The sequence below is a fragment of the Oncorhynchus gorbuscha genome, linkage group LG22, assembly GCF_021184085.1.
Source record: "Oncorhynchus gorbuscha isolate QuinsamMale2020 ecotype Even-year linkage group LG22, OgorEven_v1.0, whole genome shotgun sequence".
Classification (NCBI taxonomy): Eukaryota; Metazoa; Chordata; class Actinopteri; order Salmoniformes; family Salmonidae; genus Oncorhynchus; species Oncorhynchus gorbuscha.
In genome coordinates this window covers 20,974,328-20,996,548 of record NC_060194.1, presented here as the reverse complement: position 1 = coordinate 20,996,548, position 22,221 = coordinate 20,974,328, and the positions used below count along the sequence as shown (strand labels likewise).

Genomic DNA, 22,221 nt, shown 5'->3' with positions numbered 1-22,221 from the left:
GGTTTTACCAGCATTCTTTCCCGTCTTCCTGTTGCTCTAGTTCTGTTTCCTCATTTTTCCCGGTTCTGACCATTCTGCCTGACCCCGAGCCTGCCTGCCGTCCTGTACCGGTCTGACTCTGACCTGATCACGAACCTCTGCCTGCCCCGTGTTTCTAATAAATCATATGAGAACTGTACTATCCGCCTCCCGTGTCTGCATCTGGGTCATATCCTGAGTCATGATAATATGAGCGCATGAAACATGGGTCCAACACTTTACATGTTGCGTTTATATTTTTGTTCAGTGTATATTCCGCAAGATTTTTCATGCAGGATTCCTGTAGGGCTTTCTTTGTAAGGGAGGAGAATATTTGTCCTCAAAAAAGAATGCATACCTCAATGCTAATTTCATGACATGACATGACATGACAAAACCTGTGGTAATGCTAATTTCTATGGATGTACCTGTACAGTACAAGATCCAATTGAATTGCAGTAAAATTATATTTACTATCATTATTCACAGGTAAATGTCTGATAACAAGCTTCATATTTTTGATCTTAAGAAAATAGCATAAACATTTAGAAAGACTCCTTGGCACTAAATTGCAGAATTGTATCTTCCAATTTAACTGTAAGTGCTGCTTATCCATGATTCAAATGCTTTTTTTGGCTGTGAATTTAACTTGATGCACTCTGAATGCATTTTCACAGAACACGTCATTTGTATTTCTTATATTTACTATGGATATGATCGATATCATATGATGAGACAGCTTCCGACTGCATTGAAAGCAGAGTGTATGAGGTACCAAACTCTGGATAGGGAAAATGTTGCTAGGAGACCTGACATCACCTATTTATTCGACAATCAGGCAGTTGCCACGTGCGTCCCTGCTCAGTATAAAGCCAACGGGATTTTGTCCTTGAGTAGAAGCAGTTTAGGAGGCAGCTGTGAGCTCAACATAAGTCTACCCTACAATCAGACTCATTCTAACCATAGACATTCTTACCATAGACAGATCTAGGAACTCCTAAGAACACATCAGCACCTGAGCCTTTATGACTCCCCAATGTTATCTGGACAGATATAATTTTCCTTTTCAGTAGTTAAAAGGGATTTATTATACAAAAGTCACCACAAGGCTACATTCGAAGATCTTCGACTTCTTTTCACACATCAAGATGTTCTCTCCAGACGTGTGGAATTCTACAGTCCTGATGTGGTTCAATGCGTCTGAGCTGAATGCTTCTCTGGAGAATCCGGAGGAGGGGGAGCACCCATTCCTGACGGACGCCTGGCTGGTGCCTCTCTTCTTCGCTCTCATCATGCTGGTGGGGCTCATCGGGAACTCTCTGGTAATCTATGTAATCTCCAAACACAGGCAGATGAGGACTGCCACCAACTTCTACATAGGTAAGCAAGACCAAACGTTTTCCCTCACAGTTACAATGGTTTTTCCATTTATAATACCCTGAACATCATTATTCTTGTGGATTGTCATGAAACTTGTTCTTTGTGTGTTACTGTCACAGTCAATGTTATGTTATGTATGTTGCCCAGATAAATCATTTATTTTCACTGTAAACTAGGACTAATGATGCCTGTATAATCATTCAGCCTTAATGACTGTATTTGTCTTTTTATGTTGATGACTGTAAATTAATATTGTCGATAATAACCTTATCCATAGTCTGGTGAATGTACCTATACAGTACTGTATACATACAGACTAAATATAGGGATCATGTGTCTATACTAAATAATGGATCTTGTTTGACATTGGAAATGCATGTGTGGAGTGGAGACGTGATACATCAATGGAGTTCATGTAGAGATATGATGAATTAACCATGAATGTGGACAGCATTATTATCTCTGTGCTTATAAATAACAATGGCATGAACATGCATGTTTGTGTGAGTGCACGTGATGTGCGCAAATATCTGTGTGTGTGTTTGTGCGTGTGTATTTGACATGACTGACTAATATCTCCATGGGTGGCAACATTCAAGCCCAGCAGGTCCTGTCCACCTGCGGTGATAAGACTACTCCACGGCAGTGAAACAATGATATCGCTCATCATTTCAGAAATAAATACTGCAGTACGCCCGACCCATGTGTATTTAGCTTTCTGATTTTTGTGAAATAAATTAGCTCTTTGATGCCAATGTCAAAATACTTGGTGACATGCCTTTGACTCTTTAACACAACGAAGTATTTATTAAAATTAATAGCTTTATGACTCAAATGTTCAAATGGTTATATTATGTTGCAAAAGTGTGTTAATCAGTAAGAAATGAATGAGTTCCCTCCTAACTGAGCTTATTTCTACAGCTAACTTGGCTGCCACAGACATCATCTTCCTGGTGTGTTGTGTTCCGTTCACAGCCACTCTCTACCCACTTCCTGGGTGGGTATTTGGGGACTTCATGTGCAAATTTGTTGCCTTTCTACAACAGGTAAATAATTTCAATAAAACACATTGCCTCTGGTCACAAACTTCTATCAGTTTTTAATATTAGATAACAAACAGCCAGAATATATTTGCTGTGCATGCAATGATGGAATTTCTCACCATAATGTAATTTGGGTAGCATTCCCCTCGACTGGACCCCTGAGGTACTTGTCCTATTAGTCTGAATAATACTTTTTTTCCGTCTGGTGCCAGGCTGTACTCAATTAAATTACAGAACTGCAATATTGAACTTGCAGTGCAATTTCATTTACCTGGTGAGAGGTTCATGCTCATTTTTCAACAGTGTATTTAAATGCAATATTTTTTTAATTGTTTTATATTAAAGCAATCAGGTTGATAAATTAAATCAAAATGCCCGGCTTATCTGATCATCTTTATATGCTCCTACTCCATTTGTAGACAGATTGGCTAAAAGGGGAATTTCACCCTGGCCTCACCACGGCATATAGTCATTACTATATTTAACAACATTGCGTTTTTATCATAAACATCACAATTATCCAAACCACAAGCTAGAACGAACACATTTTAATTTCACTGGTAGAATCAGGAAGTTTCGACTTCCTCCTGTGTATTTGTCTGCTCATGGTAAACTACGAAGTCATAGTAAACCGCCCGCTAAAGTAGATTGGGGCATGCCGACAAAAACAAACAATTATGGCATTGTGTACTGACGAACAACACAGCAATCTCAGAACTTCCGTAGACCTGTTTTTCACTTACATTTGTCATTACGCCTGTGTGGTGTTCTGTGCTCATTACAAACGAGCGAAAATGAGTCATCTTTCACCGTGGTACCTACCAGAGATTTCCCCGGATGCTGTCAGTGGCTTGCGGATATCGAGAAAGATGGCGCGCATTACGGGGACCAAAGATTGTCAGATGGGTTTTCAGGCTGAACTGTTGGGGAATCCATTTCGACGACAGCTGAGAAATGATGCGATACCATCGATTTTGTATTTTTTTTATTTCCTTCACAACAAAATGGAAGATTCTCGATAAGAGGTAACCTAATATTAACTAGCCTTGCTGGACTAGCTAAATTAGCTAGCTGACGTTACAGTGCTGTATACTATAGGACTCCGCAAGCCATCAGCTAAATCATAACGTTATAGCTATCTATTTTAGTATGCGCACTGTCAATCAATTTCGCCTATGCCATGGTAGTCACTGCTAGACTGTTAACTACCTTCAGCAGAGTAAACATGTTTGTTATATCTTTGACCAACGTAAACTACATCATTTTAGCAAATAAGATTAGCGCAATCGGATAGCTATCTATTCCCCCTTGCCTGGAAAACACTCCTTTAATAAGAATAGAATTGTCAGACATAGCCAACTCACTCTGTGTTGATAACGTTAGCAGTATTGAATATGTGTAATCGTCTATGGTTGGTTGTCATCTAGTCTCAGCTGGATATATATTTTGCTGACAAACTTAATGAAGCTAGATAGCAGACAATATTGAAATGTCCATGTTCGGTTACATAAACTAGCCAGGCTAATAGAGATCAGTACAATTAGTGGGGTGGTGGTTAAATTGTGTATTGTTGTGCATTTTGTTGAAGTTGGTACAGAATCGGCTTCCAACTCTGCAGGTGAAGGCAAGTTGGCAAAAAGATTTACAAGCTGACGACTAAGAGAGCTCAATTTAAAGTACACATGGTATTAACAAGAATTGGGTAGTTTTTGTTTTGTTTGTGTTATGGGGTTACAGGTGGTTAAAGGTAACCAGAGGACCACAGAGTACCTTCCAGACCATGCAATTAATAATATTTGATTATTATTACCTTTTTAACAAGGCAAGTCGGTCCTCTGACAGTCTCTATGGGGGTGCCACAGGGTTCAATTCTCGGGCCGACTCTTTTCTCTGTATATATCAATGAAGTTGCTCTTGCTGCGGGCGATTCCCTGATCCAGCAGGATCAGCAGTTGCTAGGGACTCTCCTGGAAGAAGCTAGCTAGCTTACAAAGAATAACAACAAAAAATATCTAGTTAACAGAAGAAAGGAAGACAAAATAAGGACAAAAGAAGGACAGAAGAAAAAGGAAAAGAAAGAGGACAACAAAGTGAAACAGTCAGCACTTCTATTGCAACTTCGTATTTCGTCGTCCTAACGTAGTCTACACTGCTATCTGCCCAGCAGCTAGCCAGCTAGCAAACGTCCACCGTCTACCGAATAGCAGCACTGTAGAAACTATTACACTCAACTGAACGACTTGATTAGTGTAGTATTAGCTAGCTACATAGTTGTCTTTGCTGTCTTCGTATCCAAGATAATTGTGTAGTTTAGAGCGTGTAGTCTTAGAGTGATTATCTTAATTTACCGAGGTTAGCTAGCCAGCTATTTGTCGTCCTTAACGTAGGAGACACTGCTAGCTAGCCAACAGCTAGCCAACGTCTACTGAATAGAACTTCCGCACTCAACAACCCGGTCGCATTCCGCTTCGCTCCACAGGTAGTATCACATTTTTCATTTCATTTCATTACAGCACAACGGTTTGATTTGTTTGATCGTAGCTAGCTATATAGCTAGCTACATAACCGTCAAAGATAATTGTGTAGTCTAGAGCGATTTTCTAGGTTAGCTAGCCAGCTATTGTCGTTCTTTTAACGCAACGTAACGTAATCAACACTGCTAGCTAGCCAGCTAGCCCCCGAATAGCAGCACTGTAGAAACTATTACACTCAACGGAACGACTTGATTAGTGTAGTGTCAACAACGCAGCCACTGCCAGCTAGCCTACAAAGTCAACAACGCAGCCACTGCCAGCTAGCCTACTTCAGCAGTACTGTATCATTTTAATCATTTTAGTCAATAAGATTCTTGCTACGTAAGCTTAACTTTCTGAACATTCGAGACGTGTAGTCCACTTGTCATTCCAATCTCCTTGCATTAGCGTAGCCTCTTCTGTAGCCTGTCAACTATGTGTCTGTCTATCCCTGTTCTCTCCTCTCTGCACAGACCATACAAACGCTCCACACCGCGTGGCCGCTGCCACCCTAATCTGGTGGTCCCAGCGCGCACGACCCACGTGGAGTTCCAGGTCTCCGGTAGCCTCTGGAACTGCCGATCTGCAGCCAACAAGGCAGAGTTCATCTCAGCCTATGCCTCCCTCCAGTCCCTCGACTTCTTGGCACTGACAGAAACATGGATCACCACAGATAACACTGCTACTCCTACTGCTCTCTCTTCGTCCGCCCACGTGTTCTCGCACACCCCGAGAGCTTCTGGTCAGCGGGGTGGTGGCATCGGGATCCTTATCTCTCCCAAGTGGTCATTCTCTCTTTCTCCCCTTACCCATCTGTCTATCGCCTCCTTTGAATTTCATGCTGTCACACACAGTTACCAGCCCTTTCAAGCTTAACATCCTTATCATTTATCGCCCTCCAGGTCCCCTCGGAGAGTTCATCAATGAGCTTGATGCCTTGATAAGCTCCTTTCCTGAGGACGGCTCACCTCTCACAGTTCTGGGTGACTTTAACCTCCCCACGTCTACCTTTGACTCATTCCTCTCTGCCTCCTTCTTTCCACTCCTCTCCTCTTTTGACCTCACCCTCTCACCTTCCCCCTACTCACAAGGCAGGCAATACGCTCGACCTCATCTTTACTAGATGCTGTTCTTCCACTAACCTCATTGCAACTCCCCTCCAAGTCTCCGACCACTACCTTGTATCCTTTTCCCTCTCGCTCTCATCCAACACTTCCCACACTGCCCCTACTCGGATGGTATCGCGCCGTCCCAACCTTCGCTCTCTCTCCCCCACTACTCTCTCCTCTTCCATCCTATCATCTCTTCCCTCTGCTCAAACCTTCTCCAACCTATCTCCTGATTCTGCCTCCTCAACCCTCCTCTCCTCCCTTTCTGCATCCTTTGACTCTCTATGTCCCCTATCTTCCAGGCCGGCTCGGTCCTCCCCTCCCGCTCCGTGGCTTGACGACTCATTGCGAGCTCACAGAACAGGGCTCCGGGCAGCCGAGCGGAAATGGAGGAAAACTCGCCTCCCTGCGGACCTGGCATCCTTTCACTCCCTCCTCTCTACATTTTCCTCCTCTGTCTCTGCTGCTAAAGCCACTTTCTACCACTCTAAATTCCAAGCATCTGCCTCTAACCCTAGGAAGCTCTTTGCCACCTTCTCCTCCCTCCTGAATCCTCCTCCCCCTCCCCCTGCTCCCTCTCTGCAGATGACTTCGTCAACCATTTTGAAAAGAAGGTCGACGACATCCGATCCTCGTTTGCTAAGTCAAACGACACCGCTGGTTCTGCTCACACTGCCCTACCCTGTGCTCTGACCTCTTTCTCCCCTCTCTCTCCAGATGAAATCTCGCGTCTTGTGACGGCCGGCCGCCCAACAACCTGCCCGCTCGACCCTATCCCCTCCTCTCTTCTCCAGACCATTTCCAGAGACCTTCTCCCTTACCTCACCTCGCTCATCAACTTATCCCTGTCCGCTGGCTACGTCCCTTCCGTCTTCAAGAGAGCGAGAGTTGCACCCCTTCTGAAAAAACCTACACTCGATCCCTCCGATGTCAACAACTACAGACCAGTATCCCTTCTTTCTTTTCTCTCCAAAACTCTTGTACGTTGCCGTCCTTGGTCAGCTCTCCCGCTATCTCTCTCAGAATGACCTTCTTGATCCAAATCAGTCAGGTTTCAAGACTAGTCATTCAACTGAGACTGCTCTTCTCTGTATCACGGAGGCGCTCCGCACCGCTAAAGCTAACTCTCTCTCCTCTGCTCTCATCCTTCTAGACCTATCGGCTGCCTTCGATACTGTGAACCATCAGATCCTCCTCTCCACCCTCTCCGAGTTGGGCATCTCCGGCGCGGCCCACGCTTGGATTGCGTCCTACCTGACAGGTCGCTCCTACCAGGTGGCGTGGCGAGAATCTGTCTCCTCACCACGCGCTCTCACCACTGGTGTCCCCCAGGGCTCTGTTCTAGGCCCTCTCCTATTCTCGCTATACACCAAGTCACTTGGCTCTGTCATAACCTCACATGGTCTCTCCTATCATTGCTATGCAGACGACACACAATTAATCTTCTCCTTTCCCCCTTCTGATGACCAGGTGGCGAATCGCATCTCTGCATGTCTGGCAGACATATCAGTGTGGATGACGGATCACCACCTCAAGCTGAACTTCGGCAAGACGGAGCTGCTCTTCCTCCCGGGGAAGGACTGCCCGTTCCATGATCTCGCCATCACGGTTGGCAACTCCATTGTGTCCTCCTCCCAGAGTGCTAAGAACCTTGGCGTGATCCTGGACAACACCCTGTCGTTCTCAAATAACATCAAGGCGGTGGCCCGTTCCTGTAGGTTCATGCTCTACAACATCCGCAGAGTACGACCCTGCCTCACACAGGAAGCGGCGCAGGTCCTAATCCAGGCACTTGTCATCTCCCGTCTGGATTACTGCAACTCGCTGTTGGCTGGGCTCCCTGCCTGTGCCATTAAACCCCTACAACTCATCCAGAACGCCGCAGCCCGTCTAGTGTTCAACCTTCCCAAGTTCTCATGTCACCCCGCTCCTCCGCTCTCTCCACTGGCTTCCAGTTGAAGCTCGCATCCGCTACAAGACCATGGTGCTTGCCTATGGAGCTGTGAGGGGAACGGCACCTCAGTACCTCCAGGCTCTGATCAGGCCCTACACCCAAATAAGGGCACTGCGTTCATCCACCTCTGGCCTGCTCGCCTCCCTACCACTGAGGAAGTACAGTTCCCGCTCAGCCCAGTCAAAACTGTTCGCTGCTCTGGCTCCCCAATGGTGGAACAAACTCCCTCACGACGCCAGGACAGCGGAGTCAATCACCACCTTCCGGAGACACCTGAAACCCCACCTCTTTAAGGAATACCTAGGATAGGATAAAGTAATCCTTCTCACCCCCCCTTAAAATATTTAGATGCACTATTGTAAAGTGGCTGTTCCACTGGATGTCATAAGGTGAATGCACCAATTTGTAAGTCGCTCTGGATAAGAGCGTCTGCTAAATGACTTAAATGTAATGTAAATGATCCACCTCTACGCAGACGACACCATTCTATATACTTCCGGCCCGTCCTTGGACACTGCTATCTAACCTCCAAACGAGCTTCAATGCCATACAACACTCCTTCCGTGGCCTCCAACTGCTCTTAAACACTAGTAAAACCAAATGCATGCTTTTCAACTGTTCGCTGCCTGCACCCGCACGCCTGACCAGCATCACCACCCTGGATGGTTCCGACCTTGAATATGTGGACATCTATAAGTACCTAGGTGTCTGGCTAGACTGTAAACTCTCCTTCCAGACTCATATCAAACATCTCCAATCGAAAATCAAATCAAGAGTCGGCTTTCTATTCCACAACAAAGCCTTCTTCACTCACGCCGCCAAACTTACCCTAGTAAAACTGACTATCCTACCGATCCTCGACTTCGGCGATGTCATCTACAAAATTGCTTCCAACACTCTACTTAGCAAACTGGATGCAGTTTATCACAGTGCCATCCATTTTGTCACTAAAGCACCTTATACCACCCACCACTGCGACTTGTATGCTCTAGTCGGCTGGCCCTCGCTACATATTCATCGCCAGACCCACTGGCTCCAGGTCATCTACAAGTCCATGCTAGGTAAAGCTCAGCCTTATCTCAATTCACTGGTCACGATGGCAACACCCATCTGTAGCACGCGCTCCAGCAGGTGTATCTCACTGATCATGCCTAAAGCCAACACCTCATTCTGCCGCCTTTCGTTCCAGTTCTCTGCTGCCTGTGACTGGAACGAATTGCAAAAGTCGCTGAAGTTGGAGACTTTTATCTCCCTCACCAACTTCAAACATCTGCTATCTGAGCAGCTAACCGATCGCTGCAGCTGTACACAGTCTATCGGTAAATAGCCCACCCATTTTTACCTACCTCATCCCCATACTGTTTTTATTTATTTACTTTTCTGCTCTTTTGCACACCAATATCTCTACCTGTACATCAAATCAAATCAAATCAAATTTATTTATATAGCCCTTCGTACATCAGCTGATATCTCAAAGTGCTGTACAGAAACCCAGCCTAAAACCCCAAACAGCAAACAATGCAGGTGTAAAAGCACGGTGGCTAGGAAAAACTCCCTAGAAAGGCCAAAACCTAGGAAGAAACCTAGAGAGGAACCGGGCTATGTGGGGTGGCCAGTCCTCTTCTGGCTGTGCCGGGTAGAGATTATAACAGAAAATGACCAAGATGTTCAAATGTTCATAAATGACCAGCATGGTCAAATAATAATAAGGCAGAACAGTTGAAACTGGAGCAGCAGCACAGTCAGGTGGACTGGGGACAGCAAGGAGCCATCATGTCAGGTAGTCCTGGGGCACGGTCCTAGGGCTCAGGTCCTCCGAGAGAGAGAAAGAAAGAGAGAATTAGAGAGAGCATATGTGGGGTGGCCAGTCCTCTTCTGGCTGTGCCGGGTGGAGATTATAACAGAACGTGGCCAAGATGTTCAAATGTTCATAAATGACCAGCATGGTTGAATAATAGTAAGGCAGAACAGTTGAAACTGGAGCAGGAGCATGGCCAGGTGGACTGGGGACAGCAAGGAGTCCTCATGTTTCCTACTGTACATGACCATCTGATCATTTATCATTTATCACTCCAGTGTTAATCTGCAAAATTGTAATTATTCGCCTACCTTTTGCACACAATGTATATAGACTCCCCTTTTTTTCCTACTGTGTTATTGACTTGTTAATTGTTTACTCCATGTGTAACTGTGTTGTCTGTTTACACTGCTATGCTTTATCTTGGCCAGGTCGCAGTTGCAAATGAGAACTTGTTCTCAACTAGCCTACCTGGTTAAATAAAGGTGAAATTAAATAAAAATAAAAAAGAACACATTCTTATTTACAAGGACGGCCTACTGGAGAACACTGGGGTAACTGCCTTGTTCAAGGGCAGAACAGATGTTTACCTTGTCAGCTTGGGCGATCCAATCTTGCAACCTTACAGTTAACTTAGTCCAACGCAATAACGACCTGCCTCTCTCGGTCTCCACACTGCCTGTTACGCGAATGCAGGAAGCCAAGGTAAGTTGCTAGCTAGCATTATCTTATAAAAAACAATCATAATCACTAGTTAATAATCACTAGTTAACTACACATGGTTGATGATATTACTAGATATTATCTAGCGTGTCCTGCGTTGCATATAATCTGACTGAGCATACAGGTATCTAAGTATCTGACTGAGCGGTGGTAGGCAGACACGTAAACATTCATTCAAACAGCACTTTCGTGTGTTTTGCCAGCAGCTCTTCGTTGTGCGTCAAGCATTGCACTGTTTATGACTTCAAGCCTATCAACTCCCGAGATGAGGCTGGTGTAACCGATGTGAAATGGCTAGCTAGTTAGCTCGCTCTAATAGCATTTCAAACGCCACTCGCTCTGAGCCTGTGGTTGTTTCCCTTGCTCTGCATGGGTAACGCTGCTTCGAGTGTGGCTGCTGTCGATGTGTTCCTGGTTCGAGCCCAGGGAGGAGCGAGGAGAGGGACGGAAGCTATACTGTTACACTGGCAATACTAAAGTGCCTATAAGAACATCCAATAGTCAAAGGTTAATGAAATACAAATGGTATAGAGGGAAATAGTCCTATAATTCCTATAATAACTACAACCTAAAACTTCTTACCTGGGAATATTGAAGACTCATGTTAAAAGGAACCACCAGCTTTCATATGTTCTCATGTTCTGATCAAGGAACATAAACGTTACCTTTCTTACATAGCACATATTGCACTTTTACTTACTTCTCCAACACTTTGTTTTTGCATTATTTAAACACATGTTTGGTCCTCTTGCAGAATATTTGCTGGTACTGCAAGTCTCCTGTCAAGACATGGTTGTGATGTTAGCATTTTATATTTTTGGAAGGGACGTAGGGTAACACGCCTTTGTTGGTAAAGGTGTCAACCAAATGGGACCGGCTAGCATATTGTTAAGGGCCAATGAGGGAACACTGGGAGCTGCTTTTGAGAGGAAAGATCAGTCAACCAAGTGAATGGGCTGGGGGGCTAAAGAATGTGTGAAAAGTCTTAGGAGGGCAATTCTTACACGGGGAGTTTGAGGAGAAATGGCACCTCAATCGCTGATACACACAATACATTTACTTTCTAAGCCAGCATTTCCAAACTCAGTCCTGGGGACCCAAAGGAGTGTACACTTTGGTTTTTGCCATAGCATGACACAGCTGATTAAAATAACCAAAGCTTGATGAAGATGTCATTATTTGAATCACTTGTGTATTGCTAAGGCAACAACCAAAACATGCACCCCTTGGGATCCCCAGGACCAAGTTTAGGAAACGATGGTCTAAGCACTACCCTGCAAAACCAAAAACCCCTTCCTCATCTATAAGTACTGTCTGTAAACCTCCCCCAGCCCATTGACAGATCATTCTGGTCAATAGTAGCCCTTTGCAGGGGCTTTCTGTAGACGTGTGTGTACTGTGTTTTGAGAACCTGCTGAGAAAAGAATGAAGTGGTTGTGTTATTACTGTTGTAGTCTTGATTTTATACCTTTCAGTGTCACTTGCTGGTTGCTGTCCCAAAATCTTGTTGTGCTCCATAACCTTAAGGTGTGTCTGCTCCCTCATGCTTGTGTACTCAAAATGACAACACTTTGGGGGGTATGCTTCAGCAGGGCACCATAGAATAACTCCAGATTAGAGGTCGACCGATTATGATTTTTCAACGCCGATACCGATTATTGGAGGACCAAAAAGGCCAATATTTATTTATTTGTAATAATGACAATTACAACCATACTGAATGAACACTTACTTTAACTTAATATAATACATCAATAAAATCAATTTAGCCTCCAAATAAATAATGAAACGTTCAATTTGGTTTAAGAAGCCCTCTGCCACTTTCGTCAGAGTCTTATCCAGCTGACCGTTCACCGCAGACAGGACAAGACCATTCACCATAAGCACAGAGTCTCAGCTTCCCCAGCCCACCATGCTGAACACCACTGCCAGTGTACCGAAGCCAGATAAAGGACTATGGCTGCGTTTACACAGGTAGCCCAATGCCAATTCTGATATTATTTCCACAAATTGTTATTTTGACTAATCAGATCAGTTCTGAAAAGGCCAATTAATGGGAAGAATATCAGAATTGGTCTGCCTTTGTAAATGCAGTTTGTGTGGCGCAGCAGAAGACCGTGTAGAACCACTAGAAAATAAATATGGATATTTTATATCAGTCTTCTAAATTTGTCTGCCTTTATTGATTCACAGAAGATATTTATATAAGCTGTACAGGGCTCTAGCATAAAATATGCTTGGCATTCAGATATGTCAAAATAAAAAATACAGGGTAGTGTACACTATTTAATGCTACTGGGTATTCAACAGCAATGTTATATGGTGAATGTAACATTATTATTTTTTTATTAACAGTGTGGTACAGTGCAGGAGTGGCTTCTGGACAAGTCTCTAAATGTCCTTGAGTGGCCCAGCCAGAGCCTGGACTTGAACCCAATCCAATATCTCTGTAAGAGACCTGAAAATAGCTGTGCAGCAATGCTACCCATCCAACCTGACAGTGCTTGACAGGATCTGTAGAGAAGAATGGGGGGGAAAATACAGGTGTGCCATGCTTGTACCATCATACCCAAGAAGACCCTATGCTGTAATTGCTTCCAAAGGTGCTTCAACAAAGTACTGAATAAAGGATCTTTAATACTTATGTAAATGTGATATTTCTGTTAGTTTTTTGTAAATTAGCAACAACAACAAAAAATAAACTGTTTCCTTTATCATGGGATATTGAGGTGGGGAAAACGATTGAATTCATTTAAGCATAAGGCTGTAACAAAATGTGGAAAAAGTCGAGGGGTCTGAATACTTTACAGAGGCACTGTAGATATGGCTACTGGTAGTGGTTTACCCAACTTAGCTAGCTACCTAGCTAAGTTAGCAAGCATAAAAATAATTGTATTTCCCCCACCACTGTAACACAATAGTATGTTAGCCAGAAACACACACTATGCGTTTCAGTAGATAAACTAAAGTTAGCCAGTGGGCTAACTTTATTAATTAGGCACTATATCGGTCTTCTGCCCTCTTGGTCCTGGCATCGGCTGTAGCTGAGCTTCTAACATTAGCAAAGTCCAACTCTGTCTCGAATCCTTTTTGCTATATTCCGGTTGAAACATGTATGGTTGAATGTCACCATGTAGCTGATATAAACTATCAAAATAAAGTCGCACACTCCATGTGTAATCTCCCAGCAATTTAATGGGTATTAACCAACGTTTCAGCATCACTGTGCCTTCTTCAGGGTCAGCCAGGGTCAACCTGAAGAAGGCACAGTGATGCCGAAATGTTGGTTAATACCCATTAAATTGCTGGGAGATTACACATGGAGTGTGCGATTTTCTTTATTTTGATAGTTTGTTCGCTGTTAGTCAGCACCTCCACGCAAACTATTATTCTGGGTGTGCGCCAGCTCATGTTTTTTTAATCTACCATGTAGCTGATACACAAGTTGTAGTCCTTCAGAGACTGCCAAATATACAATATATTTTTCCAATGAATCGCTAAAATATGTCCAATAGCTCTATCAAACAAGGACAACCATATGTACAAATGTATGGTGCGATCAGTATAACATAAGACTGGTTGGTTATGAATCATGACTTGATTTGGGCAAGTTAATGATAAATCACTGTCTATATAAATAATGTCCTTTTCTCCATTTAAATTTTTTTGAGACAAACAGTCCAGACTTCTTGCGGTTAACCACAGCTTCGAGTGGGTTTGCATGATTAAAACGAATATGTTGGATTGTCAAATGACTAAAGTTCCGAGCATAGATGGACAGAGACACCTATCCTAGGATCCAATCTCAGCTGTCAGTGTAGTGTTTAATTTTCACCACAGTACAAAGTATTGATCTTTTATAGACACAGAAGTCTGTCAAAAACACAGTACAAAAGTGAAGGTGCAAAAATGCAATGATGAGCAAGGTAGAAGAGAGGTTTTAGCAGCATGCACCACACTATTGTCAGTCAGACCTCTCTTCATCACATGAACCGTCCTCAGCCACCAGGGGGTTCCTGTGAGCTTTGTCAATCCCAAACATCTCATTAAACCAGGGCTTTCACTGAATGACCTTGGCTTTACAAGTCAGCAAGCCACAGGATGTTATCAACACATTTCATTGTGTTGAACTGAACTATATTGAACCAGGGACATTCCATTGGAAATATATCTGAAATGTCTCAATTTAAGGAGTGTGAAACATAATATGTCTGTGGGTATCTTGAAAGGCGCAAATAAATGTATTATTATTATGTGAAGGTTTGAAAATCCTGACTAATGCTCAAATAAAATTCTACACAGACTATCAAATCTTATTAGTCACATGCGCTGAATACAACAGGTGTAACCTTACTGTAAAAATGCTTACTTACAAACCCTTAACCATCAATGCAGTTCAAGAAGTAGAGTTAAGAAACGATTTACTAAATAAACAAGAAAAGGACACAACATTAACGAGGCTATATACAGAGGGTCAATGTGCAAGGGTACAGGTTAGTCGAGGTAATTTGTAAAGTGAGAGAGAACAGTCTATGACTTGGGGGACTGGAGTCTGACCATTTTTTTGGGGCCTTCCTCTGACACAGCCCTAGTATATAGGTCCTGGATGTCAGGAAGCTTCACCCCAGTGAGGTACTGGGCACTACGGTCAGATGCCGAGCAGTTGCCATACCAGTGTAACCGGTGTGAAATGGTTAGCGGGGTGCACGCTAATAGCATTTCAATCGGTGAGGTCACTCGCTCTGAGACCTTGAAGGGGTTGTTTCCCTTGCTCTGCAAGGGCTGTGACTTTTGTGGTGCGATAGTTAACGATGCTTTGTGGGAGGCAGTTGTTGATGTGTGCAGTGGGTTTTTGGTTTGAGCCCAGGTAGGGGCGAGGAGAGGGATGGAAGCAACACTGTTACACCAGGGCAGTGATGCAACCGGTCAGGATGCTCTCAATTTGTACAGCTGTAGAACTTTTTGAGGATCTGGGGACCCATGCCAAATCTTTTCAGTCTCCTGAGTTCTTTGTTAAGCTTTTTCTTAGTTATCAAAAGGACCAGCTCTCTCCATGATGTATATTTTTGGCAGTCTAATCGATAATTTACTCCCCCACAAATGCTAATATCCCTGCTGCTGTACACCCACATAAAAAATTACTATAATATACTGCGGTATAAATACACTGAACAAAAATATAAACGCAATATGCAATCATTTCTAAAATGTTGGAGTTAAGAGTTCATATAAAGAAATCAGTAAATTTAAATAAATTCAGTAGGCCCTAATCTATGGATTTCACATGAATGAGAATTACAGATATGATAGGGGCGTGGATCATAAAACCAGTCAGTATCTGGTGTGACCACCATTTGCCTCATGCAGTGTGACACGTCTCATAGAGTTGATCAGGCTGTTGATTGTGGCCTGTGGAATGTTGTCCCACTCCTCTTCAATGGCTGTGTGAAGTTGCTGGACATTGGGGGGGGGGGGGGGACTGTAACACGCTGGCGTACATGTCGATCCAGAGCATCCAAAACATGCTCTATGGGTGAGTAAGGAGGCCATGGCAAAACTGGGACATTTTCAGCTTCTAGGAATTGTGTACAGATCCTTACGACATGCATTATCATGCTGAAACATGAGGTGATGGTGGAGGATGAATGGCACAACAATGGGCCTCAGGATTTTGTCACGGTATCTCTGCATTCAAATTGACATTGATAAACTGTGATTGTGTTTGTTGTCTGTAGTTTATGCCTGCCCATACCATAACCCCACCGCCACCATGGGGCACTCTGTTCACAACATTGACGTTAGCAAACCACACACACACACATCTGCCATCTGCTCGGTACAGTTGAAATCGGGATTAATCTGTGAAGAACAGCTTGCCAGTGGCCATCGAAGGTGAACACTTGCCCACTGAAGTTGGTTACGATGCCGAACTGCAGTCAGGTCAAGACCCTATTGAGGACTATCCCTCAGATGAGCTCCCTGAGACGGTGTCTGACAATTTGTACAGAAATTATTTGGTTGTGCAAACCCACAGTTTTGTCAACTGTCTGGGTGGCTGGTCTCAAGCCGGATGTGGAGGTCCTGGGCTGGTGTGGTTACACCTGGTCTGCGATTGTGAGGCCGGTTGGACGTACTGCCAAAATTGTCAAAATGACATTGGAGGTTGCTTATGGTAGAGAAATTAACGTTAAAAATCAATAACCTGTAGGTAGGGAGGTAAGACTAGGGTCTGAACAGATAGTTCAGAGCTTTTGCTCTTTTCTATAATCTGTAGAGAACACTATATATGGTCTATATTTGGCATGTACGTTTCTCACTTATGGGTGGCACGAATTGGGATATGGGGTTAGGGGAATGGTGCAGTGTATATGCAAAGGAAATACTTTTAATGTGGGCAGTGTGTAAGTGGAAGGTACGTGGGAGGATTAATTAATGCAAACGTTTTTGAAACCATTTTAATATCAGTTGGAATTCTTTGCTGTTTTGTGTTAATATGTTGATTGTAAATGTATTTTATTTTTCAACCCACATGCAGTGGTTCTCTTTGTTCAGGAGGCTAATGTATTCTGTCCCTACATTATGATAAGTGTAGGGCACTTATCTTCGGATCAAAGATGAACACCGGAACAGGCCCCCTTTTGCTTTTCAATGAAAGACAAGGGCACTAGATAGATCAAGTACTGTAGTTACACTGAACTAGGTCACAACTCCCACTCTGAGTGATGTGTAACAACAAAACAGATAAGCAGGTTCTAAACAATGTAAACACAGATTGTCAACGACCCTCGAAGGCATCATTCAACCATTAAAGTTTTTTTTATGGGGAAATGATGTCCAAATTCAAAATTATTTGATTAATTCTGTGTGAAAGAAACTAGATTGTTTGTACTTTTATCCTATACGTTCATAAAATAATGTGAATGACACTTAACCGAGGAGGATGAGTTAATAATGATTTGAGATGCATTTCTTCGTAAAGTAAAATGTTCTCATTATATGCTCATCATTTTCATTACTTCCCAGTGTGAGGGCAGGCAGATGTAAAATACTTGTTTCACCTGCAAACAGCCAAGATTATTTTGTTACTTTCTTTTCTCAGGTGACTGTTCAAGCCACCTGCATTACACTCACTGCTATGAGTGGGGACCGCTGCTATGTCACAGTCTACCCCCTGAAGTCCTTACGCCATCGCACTACACGAGTCGCCATGATAGTTAGCATCTGCATATGGATCGGTAAGTCAGATGCTATCCTACCTGAACTTATAGCAAACCATGGATTTTTGGTTCAAAGCATTGTGAACACTAACATTTTCTACAAAATTCAACTAATGAAATGTTGTTTTTGAAAGGTTCCTTCATTCTATCCACCCCGATTTTCATGTACCAGAGAATTGAGGAGGGCTACTGGTATGGACCAAGACACTACTGCATGGAGAGGTTTCCCTCAAAGACCCAGGAGAGGGCATTCATCCTGTACCAGTTCATAGCTGCCTACCTACTACCTGTCATCACCATCTCCTTCTGCTACACACTCATGCTGAAGAGGGTGGGCCAGCCGTCAGTGGAACCAGTAGACAATAATTACCAGGTATGGAAAGAACATTACTCTCTTTGGGTGTTCCTTTATGACAGTTTACAACTTTAATAGGTGCACTCCTTTGTCAAGGTTACACAATGAAAGCATGAGTTCATATTTGGATCCCTTCCAATTTTCAGGTATTCTACAGTATGTTCATATAGACCCTTAGCCTGTGGCCATGATTTGAACTACATACAGTTTAGGTCATTTCTAAGCCCATCACAGTGGTAGTGAGATAACGTCAACATTTCTACCACAGGTCCACCTGTTGTCTGAGAGGACTGTCACTCTGAGGAGTAAGATCTCCAAGATGGTGGTGGTGATTGTCCTGCTATTCACCATCTGCTGGGGGCCTATCCAGCTCTTCGCCCTGTTCCAGTCCTTCTACCCCAACTACAGGGTCAACTACGCCACCTATAAGATCAAGACCTGGGCTAACTGCATGTCCTACGCTAACTCCTCCATCAACCCAATCGTTTACGGCTTCATGGGAGCCAGTTTCCGCAAGTCTTTCAAGAAGACTTTCCCCTTCCTGTTCAAACACAAAGTTAGAGACAGCAGTGTCATGTCGCGCGTGGCTAATGCAGAAATCAAGTTAGTTGCTGCAGAGGAAGGCAACAACGATGGGAAATGAAATGAGCCATGATCAGAGTGAGCTTCCGGGGGACAGAGCTGCTGGAGATTCAGTTCACTGTGCACACAAACAAACATACACATGACAGACTGCTGTGAATGCACACTGCTCAACATAGCCTGCTGTGAAATCACACTGTTCTGAAGGCAAACACCTGGTGGAACCAGCATTTTAAAATGGCACTTGATGTGTTTGTTTGCAACCAGCATTTTAAAATGGCACTTGATGTGTTTGTTTGCAATTCTACAAAATCTGTCTGATCCTGCTCTGTTCTGATATCACAGACTTGAAAGGACATTAAAAGGTCCCGAACAGTCAATCTGGTTCCCATATAAAATAACAACACCCATAATATTTTTTCCTGATAAAAATGCTCAAATTTCTCTCGTCAAACCAGGAAGTCTGAAAAGACATACTGACTGGAGCTAGTAGGCTGAGTGGGCGGGGAGCTCACCTTGACTGACTGTTCTTTGAAAAAGTCTAGCAACATGGATGCAGTGACATTATCTCAAGCATATTTGCTCAAACATCATTGAAATTGCATGCAACTTCCAATCCTGTCATTCATCACATCATGGTGTCATTCCTGCTCCCTCCAGTGCTCGACGTCGCCGGTCAACAAACCACCGGACCTGGCAACTCACATTGCGCACACCTGGCAACCACACACCTGCTCGTCATTTGCTCCTTGATTACTCCCCCTTTATTTAGCTCTCACTTGTCATCAGTCATTAGGTGGTATTGTTCTCTCGCACGGTCAGTATGTGGCTTATGTTTGTTATTGTTTACAATTGTATTATTAAACTCACCTCCTGCCTCACGCTGTATACGTTACACATGGTTGACCAAATGATTTGTTTATCCAACTGTTTGGTTATTGTAACAGCATCAATATAGACAAAATGTTGGCTGTATAATTTAACTAGCTAGCCCAAATTGAATTGTCAGCACTGTTTATCAAGCTAGCTAGCTAGTTCATCTTGGACAGTTTCAGTTGAATCTGTACAGGGTGAGGTCTGGGTAACTTTCATTATATATACAGTCTGTGCAAACATTTTGGGTAGGTGTGAAAATGCTGTAAAGTAAGAATGCTTTAAAAAAAAATGTTAATAGATTATATTTATCAATTAACAGTGGTCGGACAAGGAAACTTACTGCAGCAGATGAGACACATCATGCTTGCTTCCCTTCGCTGTCTGAAGATGTCCAGCAGTGCCATCAGCTCAGAATTGGCAGAAAACAGTGGGACCCTGGTACACCCATCTATTGTCTGGAGAAGTCTGCTCAGAAGTGACCATGGAAGACTTGTAGCCAGAAAGCCATACCTACGACGTGGAAACAAGGCCAAGCGAATCAACTATGCACAAAAACACAGGAACTGGGGTGCAGAAAAATGGCAGCAGGTACTCTGGACTGATGAGTCAGATATTTGGCTGTAGCAGAAGGCAGTTTGTTCGCCAAAGGGCTGGAGAGCAGTGCATGAATGAGTGTCTGCAGACAACAGTGAAGCATGGTGGAGGTTCCTTGCAAGTTTGGGGCTGCATTTCTGTAAATGGAGTTGGCTATTTGGTCAGAATTAATGGTCTCTTCAATGCTAAGAAGTACGGGCAGTTACTTATCTATCATGCCTCCTGATGATATTGCATCTGTTTGGCCCAACATTTATTCTACAGCATGACAATGACCCCAAATACACGGCGAACGTCATTAAGAACTATCTTCAGTGTAAAGAAGAAAAAGGTGAAGGAAGTGATAGTATGGCCCTCACAGAGCCCTCACAGAGCCCTGATCTCAACATTAAGTCTGTCTGGAATTACATGAAGAGAGAGAAGCACCTGAGGCTCCCTAAATCCACAGAAGAACTGTGGTTAGTTCTCCAATATGTTTGGGGCAACCTACCTGCCGAGTTCCTTCGAACTGTGTACCAAGAATAATTGATGCTGTTTTGAAGGCAAAGGGTGGTCACCCCAAATATTGATTTGATGTACATTTTTCTTCTGTTAACTCACTCACTCGATTTTGTTAATCGATAAATATAATCTATTAACCTGTCTAGTTTTGAACGCATTCTTATTTTACAGCATTTTCACATCTGCCTAGTAACTTTTGCACAATACTGTGTGTGTAAAGTATTCAGACCCCTTGACTTTTTCCACATTTTGTTACGTTACACCCTTATTCTAAAATAGTTTTTGTTTTTTAAATCCCGCTCACCAATCTACACACACTACCCCACAATGACAAAGCAAAAACAAGTTTTTGGACATTTTAGCAACAAAAAAAACAAGTATTTAGACCCTATGCTATGACACTCAAAATTGAGCTCAGGTGCATCCTGTTTCCAGTAATCATCCTTGATGTTTCTACAACTTGATTAGAGTCCACCTCTGGTAAATGCAATTGATTGGGCATTATTTGTAAAGACACACACCTGTCTATAAGGTTCCACAGACGACAGTGCAAAAACCAAACCTTGAGGTCGAAGGGATTGTCTGTGGAGCTCCGAGACCGGATTGTGTAGAGGCACAGATCTGGGGGAAGGGTACCAAAAAATGTCTGCATCATTGAAGGTCACCAAGAACACAGTGGGCTCCATCATTCTTAAATGGAAGAAGTCTGCAACCACCAAGACTCTTACTAGAGTTGGCAGCCGGGTAAGGTCTGTTGTATTTAGTGCATGTGACAAATACATTTTTTTTCTAGGAAGAGTCTTGGTGGTTCCAAACTTCTTCCATTTAAGAATGATGGCGGCCACTGTGTTCTTAGGGACCTTCAATGATGCAGACATCTCTGGTCTGATTTAAAACAAGATTTAACTCTTTGGCCTGACATCTGGAGGAAACCTGGCACCATCCTTATGGTGAAGCATGGTGGTGGCAGCATCATGCTGTGGGGATGTTTTCCAACAGCAGGGGCTGGGAGACCAGTCAGGATTGAGGGAAAGGTGAATGGAACAAAGTACAGCGAGATCCTTGATGAATACCTGCTCAGGACCTTAGACTAGCTCGAAGGTTCACCTTCCAACAGCATAACAACTTGCACACAGCCAAGACAATACGGGCGTGGCTTCGGGATGTCTCTGAATGTCCTTGAGTGGCCCAGCCAGAGCCCGGACTTCTATGGAGAGACCTAAAAATTGCTGTGCAGCGACACTCCCCATCCAACCTGCCAGAGCTTGAGAGGATGTGCAAAGAAGAATGGGAGAAACTCCCCAAATACAGGTGTGCCAAGCTTGTAGCTTCATACCCAAGAAGACTCATGTCTGTAATCACTGCCAAAGATGCTTCAACAAATTACTGAGTAAAGGGTCTGAATACTTATGTAAATGTTTTATAAAAGTTTTTTATTTTTAATACATTTGCTAAAATTTCAAACTTGTTCTTGCTTTGTCATTATGGAGTATTGTGTGTAGATTGATGAGGGAAAAATGATTTAATCCATTTTAGAATAAGATAACAAAATGTGGAA

At 43.4% G+C, this 22,221-nt stretch overlaps 1 protein-coding gene across 1 annotated transcript; it reads left to right on the top strand.

Moving 5' to 3' along the window:
- Positions 1 to 1,052: 1,052 nt before the first annotated feature.
- LOC124010105 (G-protein coupled receptor 54) lies at positions 1,053 to 21,299 on the top strand. The gene is made up of 6 exons (XM_046322455.1): positions 1,053 to 1,398; positions 2,320 to 2,444; positions 17,638 to 17,773; positions 17,890 to 18,128; positions 18,379 to 19,509; positions 19,888 to 21,299. Exons 1-5 carry the CDS (start codon positions 1,167 to 1,169, stop codon positions 18,751 to 18,753), a joined length of 1,107 nt encoding a protein of 368 aa, XP_046178411.1. The 5' UTR covers positions 1,053 to 1,166; the 3' UTR covers positions 18,754 to 19,509; positions 19,888 to 21,299.
- The last annotated feature ends 922 nt before the right edge of the window (positions 21,300 to 22,221 follow it).